The 14,188-nt window shown below is 45.0% G+C and overlaps 1 protein-coding gene across 1 annotated transcript; it reads left to right on the top strand.

Annotated features, from left to right (window-relative positions):
* The first annotated feature begins 8,394 nt into the window (after positions 1 to 8,394).
* Positions 8,395 to 13,890, top strand: prf1.1 (perforin 1.1). Its single transcript, XM_073824860.1, has 4 exons — positions 8,395 to 8,951; positions 9,055 to 9,193; positions 9,287 to 9,504; positions 11,811 to 13,890. Exons 1-4 carry the CDS (start codon positions 8,440 to 8,442, stop codon positions 12,679 to 12,681), a joined length of 1,740 nt encoding a protein of 579 aa, XP_073680961.1. The 5' UTR covers positions 8,395 to 8,439; the 3' UTR covers positions 12,682 to 13,890.
* Positions 13,891 to 14,188: the final 298 nt, after the last annotated feature.

Below are 14,188 nucleotides of genomic sequence, written 5' to 3'. Positions count from 1 at the left end.
ACAATACACAGGTCAACGTGTAAAGTAACACTCACATGTTCCACTGACATGTCGTCTAGACCCCGTTTCACCACAGAGCATTCAATGCTGCAGTGGCTATTTAAGACCACGCGATTCCTCTGAACTGAAAAGCAAACCCCCAACTCAGCCCACAACGGATGAGTTTTTGTTTTATTGGTAGCGCATAACGGTAAAGCCCACCCACAAGCTAAGGTATATTTCCTACACAATCTTTTTCTCACATCACTCACAAATGCCTGCTGGACCAAACACAACAGATCAAGGTAAGAGTTTTACAGCATATTTTGACGATGATAGTGGCTTTTGCTGCTTAAGACTTGCTGCTTAAGTTTGTTAGACTTTTGATGTAATGCAAAGGAAATAAGCAAGTGATATTTGCTCTTTTTTAATATTATTCCTTATCATCCCTGTAGGCAAGGTTCACTAAATTGTCATAATTTTAAGTACTATACAATATATTAACCCATTTTCATCATGCTCATGGGCAACACACTGTTATTAAAAAACCTGCAGCACAAGGCATACATCCTGTTATGACAGTCCTGTTAATATTTCAAAATTAGTGACATTTTAGAGACGTTTTGCATTAAGTAAGGCTTTTTTATTATTATTACTATGAGGGTTTTGGATTCCTTATGATCCCGGTAGGCAAGTTGTCTAAATTGTCTGACAAATTCCATAATTCTAACTAACTATATGTGACCCTGGACCACAAAACCAGTCATAAGTAGGTATATTTGTAGCAATAGCCAATAATACATAGTATGGGTCAGAATGATCAATTTTTCTTTTGTGCCAAAAATCATGCGGATATTAAATAAAGATCACGTTCCATGAAGATATTTTGCAAATTTCCTACCGCAAATATATCAAAACTTAATTTAGAAACTAAATTAGTAACTTCATTTGGACAACTTTAAAGGCGATTTCCTCAGATTCCAGATTTTTTAATTGTTGTATCTCGGACAAATATTGTCCTATCAAAACATACATCGATGGAAATCTTATCTATTCAGCGCTCAGATGAAAAAAAATGTACTCTTATGACTGGTTTTGTGGACCAGGGTCACATATAATAATACTTTTCAAACACGTTAATGCACAACACACTGTTATTGAAAAAAACATGCAGCAAAAGATATCCATCCTCTTATGACACACCTGTCAATATTTTAAAATTAGTGACAGTTTAGAGACTGGAGTTTAATACGGCAATAAGTAAGGCTTTTTGTTTTTCTTCTTTACTTCAGAAGTGTTGGTTAAACTTTACAATTCTATTTGGTAATGAATATTAAATATTATGTACTTTTTTATTATTATAATTACTATGATGGAACTACTATGATGGATTTGGAACTCTTAAATAATAGTAATAGTAATTTAGTTTAAAATCAACTGAAATTTGTTTATTTTAAGTATTATTTCTTATGATCCCTATAGTCAAGAACCACTAAATTCTCACAAATTCCATAATCCTAACTGTTATACAATACAATAACTCTTTTCCATCATGTTCTCGCACAACACACTGTTATTAAAAAAAACATTAAAAAAATCCATCCTGTTATGACACTCCTATTAATATTTCAAAATTACTGATTTGTTAACGACTAGACTTTTTTAAAGTATTACAGTCTAACCAAAATTCATTCAGACAGCTTTAACATTTCTCAAATTATCACAGTTTATTAGCTATGGTTTAGATAATGGTAATAAAATATGACAACAACTCAAGAGTTAAACTGTGTCAGAACAAATTCATCTTGATAATGTCAGATAACGTCTCGGTTACGTATTGTAACCCTCGTTCCCTGAAGGAGGGAACGGAGACGTCTCGTCGAGACCGACGAATTGGGATATCGCCTGGATAGACCAATATACTTCGTGTGTATACAAACGAGCCAATGAATATTGGCATGCATGATTGCAGCCAGCTGCGGCTGATCACAGCGTGAGCATATAATACGCAGCAGGTGCATGCATCATCAAGGTTTCGCTGAGGAGCTGGGACAGGCCCGGCCGTACAGCGGTGGTACAGGAGCCTCGGCGACGGGACGAGACGTCTCCGTTCCCTCCTTCAGGGAACGAGGGTTACAATACGTAACCGAGACGTTCCCTATCAGTCGGTCCGTTCGACGTCTCGTCGAGACCGACGAATTGGGATCCCTAACAAAGCGCCGTGGCTGCTGTCCCTTCCAGTGTCCTGAGCGGGCCCCCCTGGGACCCGTTACTGGCTTTGGCCAGGGGCTCGCATCAAGGAGAGTCAGTCACTGTATAACTCAGCACCATCTATTTCAGTGAAACTGAAGCACTGGGAATATGCGGAGCTCACGTCCTTCCGATAGGAGGTTCGGAGCAATACACATATAACTCAATTCCGGTTTATATGGAAGATTGGAGGTGATTGAACCCTCGTATACTGGTAGAAGTACTACCGGGGAAACACACAGCCTCTAGGGCGCAATGTGGAATTGTAAGAGATGCAATTGAGTCTCTACGTAGAGCCTAGCCCTCTATCGGTTCTGAAGGATTCATCGAGTGAGGGCCTGACGCCTGACGTTCCGCTACGTCGGCTGTCAAGCTAGCGGAGGAGCTCGACAGAGCTACTCTTAGGTTACTCTGGAGCAGTATAGCAAGCCGACCCGAGGCCTCTCTGTGCCTACCCCTTTGAGGTAAGAACACAGGAGGAAACTGTGTCTACACGAAGGCTATAGAACCTTGTGAACGTGTTAGGGGTCGCCCAGCCCGCCGCTCTACAAATGTCATTTAGCGAGGCGCCACGAGCCAATGCCCAGGAGGATGCGACACTCCTAGTCGAGTGCGCTCTCAGCCTGAGGGGGCAGGGCACACCCTGAACCTGATAGGCCAGGGTAATGGCATCCACTATCCAGTGGGCCATCCTCTGCTTGGAGACGGCATTCCCCTTCTGCCTGCCTCCATGACACACAAAGAGCTGGTCTGAGGTCCTGAAGCTTTGTGTCCGGTCAACGTAGCATCTAAGTGCTCGGACGGGGCAAAGCAAAGCTAGGGCTGGGTCTGCCTCCTCCGAGGGCAGCGCTTGCAGGCTCACCACTTGGTCCCTGAAGGGAGTCGTGGGAACCTTGGGCACATAACCTGGCCGGGGCCTCAGTGTTACCTGGGAATCCGCCGGGCCAAACTCTAGGCACGAATCGTTGACCGAAAATGCATGCAGGTCTCCTACCCTCTTGATGGAAGCCAATGCAAGCAGGAGCAGAGTTTTCATTGAGAGAAACTTCAGCTCAACTGACTGCAAAGGCTCAAAGGGAGCCTGCTGCAGTGCTGTGAGCACTAGCGACAGGTCCCAAGAGGGCACGGAAGGGGGCCTAGTGGGATTCAACCTCCTGGCTCCCCTAAGAAACCTGGTGACCAGGTCGTGCTTCCCTACCGACCTTCCTTCCATGAGGTCGTGGTTGGCAGCTATAGCAGCCACATAGACTTTAAGGGTTGAGGGGGACAGCCTACGCTCCAACCCTTGCTGCAAAAAGGAGAGCACGGTTCTGATCGGGCATCTTCGGGGGTCCTCTCCCCGGGAGGAACACCAATCAACGAACAGGTTCCATTTAAGGGCGTAGGCATGTCTAGTAGACTGCGCTCGCGCCGAAGTAATAGTGTCAACTACCCCTTGGGGTAGGTCACTTAGAACCTCCGCGTCCCGTCCAGGGACCAGACATGTAATTTCCAGAGGTCTGGACGCGGGTGCCATAAGGTGCCCCGTCTCTGAGTCAGAAGATCCTTCCTCAGAGGAATTTGCCAGGGAGGGGCTGTCGCGAGGAGCATGAGTTCGGGGAACCAGGTCCGAGTGGGCCAATAAGGGGCTACCAGAAGGACCTGCTCCTCGTCCTCCCTGATCTTGCACAATGTCTGTGCGAGAAGGCTCACTGGGGGAAACGCATATTTGCGGGGGCCCCGCGGCCAGCTGCATGCCAGTGCATCCGTGCCGAGTGTGCCCTCGGTCAGGGAGAAAAAGAGCTGGCAGTGGGCTGTCTCCGGGGAGGCGAACAGATCTACTTGAGCCTCGCCGAAGCGTCTCCAAATCAGCTGAACCGACTGGGGGTGGAGTCTCCACTCTCCGGGAAGCGCAGCTCGTGAGAGCTCGTCGGCCGCACGGTTGAGCAACCCGGGAATGTGAATGGCACGAAGCGACCTCAGATGCTTCTGACTCCACAAGAGGAGATGACGGGCGAGTTGCGACATGCGACGGGAGCGTAGACCGCCTTGCCGGTTGATGTACGCAACGGTCGCAATATTGTCTGTACGGACCAGCACGTGTTTGCCACGTAGGTGCCCCTTGAGGCGGAGCAGGGCGAGACGTACTGCAAGCAACTCGAGGCAGTTGATGTGCCAAGTCAGCTGGGGGCCCGTCCAAACCCCTGAAACTGCCTGTCCGTCGTACGTGGCTCCCCACCCGGTGTGAACCACAGCATGCCTGGAGACCTGTTCCATGGGTACTCCAGCCCGTAGGAATGAGAGGTCTGACCACGGGGTGAAAGTCTGGCGGCAAGCCGGAGTTATCTGAACCCGGTGAGAGCCGCGAAGCCACGCTCTCCTCGGGACTCGGCCATGGAGCCAGTGTTGAAGCGGTCTCATATGGAGCAGCCCGAGCGGTGTCACCGCCGAAGCTGCTGCCATATGCCCCAGGAGCCTCTGAAATTGTTTCAGTGGGACCGCTGTCCTGCTCTTGAATGTGTCTAGGCAGTTCAACACCGACTGAGCACGTTCCTGCGTGAGGCGTGCTGTCTGGCTGACCGAGTCCAGTTCCATACCGAGAAAAGAGATTCTCTGTGTTGGAGAGAGTTTGCTCTTTTCCCAGTTGACCCGAAGACCCAACTGGCTGAGGTGTGCGAGCACCAGGTCCCTGTGTTCGCATAACTGAGCCCGAGACTGTGCTAGGATGAGCCAGTCGTCGAGGTAGTTGAGAATGCGAATGCCCTGTTCTCTGAGGGGAACAAGGGCCGCCTCCGCGACCTTCGTGAAGACACGGGGGGAGAGGGACAGCCCGAAGGGCAGGACCTTGTACTGATATGCCCTGCCTTCGAACGCGAACCGCAGAAAGGGTCTGTGGCGCGGAAGGATTGAGACATGAAAGTACGCGTCCTTCAGGTCGATCGCTGCAAACCAATCTTGGGGACGGACACATCTGAAAATGTGTTTCTGAGTGAGCATTTTGAACGGTAGCCTGTGAAGGGCCCTGTTCAAGACGCGCAGATCCAAGATCGGTCGAAGCCCGCCGCTTTTCTTGGGTACTATGAAGTACGGGCTGTAAAAGCCTGTCCTCATATCGGCTGGAGGGACCGGCTGTATCGCTTCCTTCGCCAGCAAGGAAGCGATCTCTGCACGCAAGATGGGAGCATCTGCGGCCCTGACAGAGGTGAAGTGAATCCCTCTGAACTTGGGAGGGCGCCGGGCAAACTGAATTGCATAGCCGGAAGTGATGGTCCGAAGGAGCCAGCAAGATGGGCTGGGAAGCTCTTTCCAGGCTCCCAGAAAATGAACAAGCGGCACAAGGGGGACCATCGGCGTACCCGCGGGGGAGCAGCGATGAGGGGGGCAGGGCCCCTGCCTCACAGTCTCGTTGCCGGACCGGGGCGGGGTCAGAGCGTCTGTATGTTGAGTGTGTGAGACGCTTACCTGCGTATGAGCCGATGGTGCGTGAGTAGTCCGTCTCGCCGTACTCTCGAACCGCCCATCGTCGCTCGCTGGCGAGGGGGGAGGACGGGTGAGGCGCAGGGATGACCTGCGCACTCCCCGTAGTCCCACATGGGGACCCAGAGATAGAAAAATTTGCTCTTTTGTCGAGTATTTGGGAAAAAACAAACAAAAGATTCTCCGCCCGGCCCTCCTCCGGGGGAGGGAGTGGTGCGGTCACCATCTCCCGAAGAGCAGCATCCTCCATCTCTGGGTCGCCCGTCTCAGGGTCTCTTGCTCTTACGCTTCCCACTGGTCTTTGTGGGGGCCTGGACGGGCTGGGCGGCTGCCCGGCGACCGGCTCCACGGCGCCGTTGTGAAGGCTGCTGCGGTGGCTGCTGTGGAGCGGAGGCGGAAGCCGGGGGCCGCCCTCGGCGACGAGCAGACTGGGGTGCCGCCGGCGGACGGGTGGAGGCAGCAGCTGTACGCCGGGGCAGGATGTGACTGATGGCCTCAGTCTGCTTCTTGGCCGCGGAAAACTGCTGGGCGAAGTTCTCCACAGCGTCGCCGAAGAGGCCGGTCTGGGACACCGGAGCGTCGAGGAACCTGGTCTTATCACAGTCCCTCATATCAGCCAGACACAGCCAGAGATGGCGTTCCTGGACCACCATGGTGGACATGGCACGACCCAGAGACCGCGCGGTCACCTTCGTCGCACGTAGCGCGAGGTCCGTGGCGATACGAAGTTCACGGAGAACTTCTGGGTCGTGACCACCCTCGTACAGGTCTTTCAGTGCCTGGGCCTGATGCACCTGTAGCAACGCCATAGCGTGAAGGGCGGAACCAGCGGAGCCGCAGGCCGCATAGGCACTGCCGATCAGAGCCGACGAGTGCCTACAGGCCCGGGACGGGAGCGACGGATTGTTGCCCCGCCAGGTGGAAGCGGCGCCCGGACACAGTTGCATCGCAACCGCACGCTCCACCGGCGGGACGGCCGTGTATCCCCGCGCTGGTCCGCCATCAAGGGTGGTTAGGGAGGAAGTCCCACTCGAGCGGTTTCGGGCAGTGAAAGGTGCCGTCCACGTTCGGGTGAGTTCTTCATGCACCTCCGGGAAGAATGGCACCGGGGTGGGGCGCTGAGAACCAGCGCGGGCCACCCCGAGATACCAGTCATCCAGCCGGGAGGGGTCGGGACGTGATGGAGGGTTCCATTCAAGCCCTACCCTCTCGGCGGCCCGGGCAAGCATAGCCATCATCTCCGGGTCAGTATCGGGCACCGCTGACCGCCCAGTGGACGACAGTGTGCCCTCCTCCTCCTCAGAGAGGTCTGGCTCTCCCCCCGATGCTGCAACCGACATCTGTTCGTCGGGGGGGGGCCCAAAAGTAACGGGCGGTACCCCTAAGGGAGGTCCAACCCGCTCCCCTGAGAGCCCCGGTGGCGACGGAGTGTCGGTGGAAGGAGGAGCCCCCGCCGATGGAATGGGCGGGGAGTTCCTCACCGTCACCGTCAGACCGGGCAGCCCTCTGCTTCCAGCGACAACGCCCCCCCGGCGTTTGCCTGGAGGAACGTTCGTTCTGGGCAGAGGGACTGGAACCCCGCCCCTTTGCAGGAAACGGAGTCTGGTCCGCAGCTCCGTGATGGTCATCCCCCCACAATGAGGACATGACTCATCCGCGAACGCTGCCTCAGCGTGTTGTAAGCCCAGACACGTGAGGCAGTGTGCGTGGCCATCACCCGGCGCCAGGAAACGGCCGCACCCAGAAACGCACGGGGAGAAAGGCATGACGCCTCGTCTTTAAAAAAGACGCTCAACCCGTGGAGCTCTTTTTAGAAAATCACTCTTTTCAAAAATTGCTCTTTTAGGAATTTGCTCTTTTAATGCTGAGGCGCACAGGGGAGATGGCCGCAGCAACACAGAAGGTGGATGGTGAAGACCAGCTGTGTGCTTCCACTCGACACGGAAGACCACGCCGCTGAAGCGCCGTGCCGCCAACACAAAGAGACGAAAAGGAGGTGAGTGTTGCTTCTTGGCTCGTTCCACAATAATGGTCCAGCTCCGAAGCGAAAGCTTGATGATGCATGCACCTGCTGCGTATTATATGCTCACGCTGTGATCAGCCGCAGCTGGCTGCAATCATGCATGCCAATATTCATTGGCTCGTTTGTATACACACGAAGTATATTGGTCTATCCAGGCGATATCCCAATTCGTCGGTCTCGACGAGACGTCGAACGGACCGACTGATAGGGAACTTTGATAGAAAGGTATGTAACAAAACATGGTCAGGTCCAAGTGTTGAATCAAATTTTTGGTTCTTTACTGGTAGTCTACTGTATGAAGAATTTTGTGGTATAATATGTCAGAGTTTACTTTATTTTGCTATCCTCACTTACACAAATGAACTATAGTGTCCTGCACCCACTAATAAAAAAAAAATAAAAAATTATATATGATGCCTGAATAATTTTGGTTTGACTGAATATTAGGCATTTTTTTTATTTATTTAATCTCATTATTTGAGTTTTTATTTTATTTTTTTCTTGTAGATAGGATTTGGATAATTGTCTTCGTAACAATTTAGAATTTTTTGTTGAAAAAAATTTTGATTTTTGTAATTTTCTGTAATTTTTACTCATTGCATGTGCCGTTTTATACTGTCTTTTCAAGTTCCAATAAAAAAATGGTATAATAAAACATAATTTTCATGTTTTTTTTTCATAGGAAAGAAGAGCATTCATCCATCCACCTTATCTCAATCCATTTTACAGGAATGTGGGCCGGCCTTGTTATTTACCTCTTTCTGCCCATTGTGCAGGCATGCACTAAAGGTAAACCGAATGAATGTGCAGAGGCAAGCTTCGCCCCCGGGTCCAACCTGGCCGGAGAAGGATACGATGTGACCAAGATGCAGCGCAAGGGAGCCTTTGTCATTAACACGGACATCTGGAGGAATAAGGATAAATCGTGCACTCTTTGCAGGAACCCCTACATGGAAGGAGCACATCAAAAGCTTCCCACATCTGTGGTGGACTGGAGATCCAGCAAAAAGTGCAACATTCAAATATCAAGCTCCCTGTACCAGTCCAGCGAAGAACTGGTCAGCGCCAGCACTGCGTCCATTGAAAACAACTGGGGTGCAAATTTGGGCATAGACATTAAGCAAAATAAAGGCTCATTCATTTCGGCTGGAACTAACTCAAAGCTTGCAGAGTACTCAATGGGGAAGACCAAAAAAGACAAGTACAATTTTGCCAGTCAAAGTATTTCTTGCTCATTTTACAGGTGCGACATACTAGCTTCAACTGATTCATGACTTTCTTGAGTACTGAATAGTTTTTATTCATGATAAAGGAAACTTTTTTAACATGTCCATGTCTACCCACAGCTACAGGGTCTCCAGCAAGCCTGTTCTCCATCCTGAGTTCAAGCGCTCTTTGAAAGAGCTTCCCAAGATGTACAATCTTAATTTCAAGACGCGTTTTTACAAGTTCATTAACACCTATGGAACCCATTACATCACTAAGGTAATTCTGGTTTTATCCTCTTTACAGTTTGCTCCACATTGGATTACAGGCATTGTTCAGAAGTAAAATGTGTTACTTTTTTTGCTTTGCCAGGTAACTCTTGGTGGAAGCGTTCACTCTGTGACCAGTATCAGACAGTGTGAGATCGCTCTAGAGGGCTTAAGTGCAGATGAAGTGAAGGCATGCTTGGACGTGGAGGCAAGCGCCAGTGTTCTTGGCAAAGTCGATATGAAAGCAGAAAGTAAGCACTGTAAAGAAGACAAGGACAAAACCGAGAGTAAAAACAGCTTCTCCAGTCGCTTTAGTGACAGGTATTGTTATTCACAGCTTGTCATACATATACTGTCTGGGATATCCCCTATTTTTACATTTGGATTAGCTCTGCCATCATCTAATGCTTACTTAAATTTAATCTTTAGCAGATCTAAAACTTTAAATCCATTTTTCATACTGTAAATTATGATTTTGAACACAAATTATTTTAATTTGCTTCTTTTAGTATAAACACTACCGTTCAAAAGTTTGGGGTCAGTAAGACTTGTAATAGTCTTTAAAGAAGTCTCTTATGCTCATCAAGGCTGCATTTATTTGATTAAAAATACAGAAAAAAACAGTAATAATGCAAAATGTTTTTACAATATAAAATAATGTTTTTTATTTTAACATACTTTAAAATAGAATTTATTCCTGTGATGAAAAGCAGAATTTTTATCAGCTGTTACTCCACTCTTAAGTGTCACATGATCCTTCAGAAATCATTCTAATATGCTGATTTATTATTAGAATAATCAATGTTGGATAATAGCAACAGTTGTGCTGCCAAATATTTTTTTGGAACCTGTGATTTTTTTTTTTTTTTCAGGATTCTTTCATGAATAACAAGTTTAAAAAGTACAGTGTTTATTCAAAATATAAATATTTTATAACAATGTAAATTATTTATAATTAACTTTTAATAAACTTTTAATTATTAACTTAATACATCCTTGGTGAATAAAATTATTAATTTCTTAAAAAGAAGAAAAGAAAAAAGAAACAATAAAAATGTGCTGACCCCAAACTTTTGAATGGTAGTGTGTGTGTGTGTGTGTGTGTGTGTGTGTGTATATATATATATATATATATACACACTTTTTTTTTCTTCCTATTTTGTGTTTTGTTTGTTTAGACAAAACAGTATAAAAAAAATGTATCAGTCACTTATCGTTTATCGGCCACATTGCAAAAAGTAGTTTACTGCTTTTTTACTTAGTCTTACTCAGTAATTTTGCCTGGTTTTCCAGTATATATATATATAAACATTCTTAAATATGTGTAATTTACTCAAGAACGACGTAGTCTTGTTTTCTGAGATTTATAAACAATTATTTCAAGAAAAAAAGAATGGGTAAGAAAAAGTAAGCTTCACCCAAGTTCACCCCAAAATGAAAATTGTGTTCATAATTACCCTCATGTAGTTTCAATCCTGTAAGACCTTCATTCATCTTTGGAACACAAATTAAGATATTTTTGATTAAATCTGAGAGATTTCTGACCCAACACAACTACTGCGTTCAAGGACCAGAAAGGTAATAAGAACATCAATAAAATAGTCCATGTGACATCAGTGGTTCAACCGTAATGTTATGAAGCTACAAGAATACTTTCTGTGCACAAAGGAAACAAAAATAACAACTTTAACAATTTCTTCTCTTCCGTGTCAGTCTGATGTCACATGGACTATTTTAACCATGTCCTTACTACCTTTCTGGGTCTCTCAAATTTCATGAGAAATATCTTTATTTGTGTTCTTAAAGTTGTTGTTCCCTTCCAGAACAAAAATTTACAGATAGTTTACTCAACACCTTGTCATCCAAGATGTTAATATCTTTCTCTTTTCAGTCGTAAAGAAATAGTTTTTTTTTTTGAGGAAAACAATACAGGATTTCTCTCCATATGCTGGACTTATATGGTGCCCGCGAGTTTGAACATCCAAAATGCAGTTTAAATGCAGCTTGAAAGGGCTCTAAATGATCCCAGACAAGGAAGAAGTACCTTATCTAGCAAAGCAGTCTGTCATTTTCTAAAAAAAATACTTTTTAACCTCAAATGCTCATCTTGTCTAGCTCTGTGTGAAGGTATGTGACTGTTCATGACAGTTAGGGTATGTCAAAAAACTCTCAAAATCTCATTTTCTTATCTAACTTCAAAATCGTCATACATCGCTGTTTTACCTTTTTTTTGTAAAGGGCGTTTGACCTTTTTTTGCATGTTCACTTTGCAAACATTGGGTTGGTACGTCTGCAGCGATGTAGGATGATTTTGAAGTTGGAGAAAATGAGAATTATTTTTTTGGCCTACCCTAAGTAACCGGAATACAGAGAGTTTGCGCAGCTGCATTGAAACTGCATTTTGGAGGTTCAAACTCAGGGGTACCATAGAAGTCCACTATATGGAGAGAAATCCTGAAATATTTTCCTCAAAAAGCTATTTCTTATTGGCTAAAAAATTTCAGAATTTTTAAATATTTGTACTGGAAAACAAGACAAAATGCTGTGTAAGAAATTCACTTTCTGATAATAATTGAAAAACTTTAACCCATAAATGTACACCTTTTTTTTTTTTTTTTTATTCAAAGGATGACCGAGGTGACCGGAGGTCACACTACAGAGCCTGAGCTCTTTTTCTCAGGAGGAAAAGACCCATCAGCTTACAAAGAATGGCTCGAGTCCCTACCACAAAACCCAGACGTGATTTCTTACTCTCTGGAGTCCCTGCACGAGCTGATCCCCACCAAAAATCCAGTACGCAAGTACCTGCGCCAAGCCATCCATGACTACATCCTGGAAAAGTCCCTCTGGAGGAACTGCACCGACCCTTGCAATAACGGCGTCAAAACCAACCCAAACAACCCATGTGTCTGCACTTGCCGCAACAATCCTGGAATCACACCAGACTGCTGCCCATCCAAGCGTGGACTTTCTCGGGTAAAGGTCACGGTTGTGAGGGCTGAAAACCTGTGGGGTGACCAAACCACAGCGACCGACGGGTACGTTAAAGTGTTCAACAAACACAACATTCAGGTTGGGCGCACTGATATGATCACGAATAACAACTCACCCTACTGGGGGAGAACCTTTGACCTGGGTGATGTTGTCCTGGAGGGAAACGACAAGATGAAACTGGAGGTGTGGGATGAAGATAGCAAATGGGACGACGATTTGCTGGGAACCTGTGAGGTACCCATAAAAGAAGGTCAGAATGACAATTTCTGCACTTTAAATCACGGTCTGCTCATCTACAAAACAGAAGTGATATGCGCCCCAAGTTTGTCAGGCCCCTCTTGCACAAACTACGCCGGTTCTCCCATGAGCTTTCAACTGGAGAAGGTATACACGTCACGAAATTTACGACCTATGCCAGCAGAAATACTAATGAGCAAGGGAGTACTTCTGGACAGGCTTTATGTGTTTAAAAATTCAAATTACAGTGCTAAAACTATTCCGTAGTAAGTTTTGGCTTTGGATCTGATTGTGTGACTATTTCAAACATAACTTGATTCTTGCTTGTTTTTATCACTATTAGAGAGACATTTAATATAATTCTTTAGAGAGAACGCGCAATACATATTTATTATCTGCTGTCTTTATTACTGGGTTTGCAATGCTTGCACTGGCAATTTTTTAAAAACACATCACATACAGTCAAACCAAAATCTATTCAGACACCTTCAAGATTTCTCACATTATCACAGTTTCTTCACTATAGTTTATAAAATATGATTAAACTCAGTTAAACTGTGTCAGTACAAATTCATCTTGATAATAAGATAACTTTGATAGAAAGGTATGTAATGGATTACAATCAACCAAAAAAATATTCAGACAACTGTTAGTATGACAATATTTACACAACTATCAATATTTTGTTGACCAATTACCAAGCAATGCTTAGTTTTGTTCAGCCTGTGGTGTTAACAGGTCGCGTTAGCAATTAAAAAAGAACACCTGAGCAAAACATGGTCAGGTCAAAGTGTCTGAATAATTTTTGGTCCCAGATTTTACTGGTAGTCCAGTGTATTAAGAATTTTTGTGTTTAAAGTCACAGTTTACTTTATTTTGCTATCCTCACAAACATAAATGTGACCCTGGACCACAAAACCAGTCTTAAGTCGCTGGGGTATATTTGTAGCAATAGCCAAAAATACATTGTATGGGTCAAAATTATTGATTTTTCTTTTATGCCAAAAATCATTAAGAAATTAAGTAAAGGTCATGTTCCATGAAGATTTTTTGTAAAATTCATACTGTAAACCTATCCAAATGTAATTTTTGATTAGTAATATGCATTGTTAAGAACTTAATTTGGACAACTTAAAAGGTGATTTTCTCAGTATTTTGATTTTTTGCACCCTTAGATTTCAGATTTTCAAATAGACGTATCTCGGCCAAATATTGTCCTATCCTAACAAACCATATATCAATAGAAAGCTTATTGATTGAGCTTTCATATGATTTATATATCTCAGTTTTGAAAAAATTTAACCTTATGACTGGTTTTGTGGTCCAGGGTCACAAATGAACCATAGTGTCCTACACTCACCAGATCACAAATTATATCTGGTGCCATAATAATTTTTGGTTTGACTGTACATTATAACAGTCTACCCATTAGTATTATTTACAATTATTTGTGTTTACTGTAGCATTATTTCATAATTTTCATGTGTAATTTTATTTTATTTAATCACTATGAAAATACTTCAGTTTCATTGTTTGTAAAAATTATCTATAACTAAAAATTTGAACTGAATTTCTTCTTTGTCATTAAAAGTTCAAAAGGCAACGCATTGTCTACTTGAGTTGTATTTGTTTTTCTTTTTTCTCACCCATCTGGATAATGACCCATCACAAAATGACCATTCTGTCTTCATTTGCTCACATTCATGTTGTTATAAACCTGTATGACTTTCTTTCTTCTGCATAACACAAAATAATTGTTTTAAAGAATGCTTTA

The sequence above is a fragment of the Garra rufa genome, chromosome 1 (assembly GCF_049309525.1).
Source record: "Garra rufa chromosome 1, GarRuf1.0, whole genome shotgun sequence".
Classification (NCBI taxonomy): domain Eukaryota; kingdom Metazoa; phylum Chordata; class Actinopteri; order Cypriniformes; family Cyprinidae; genus Garra; species Garra rufa.
Note: the sequence above shows the minus strand (reverse complement) of the source record. Positions and strands in the feature narration are given on the sequence as shown.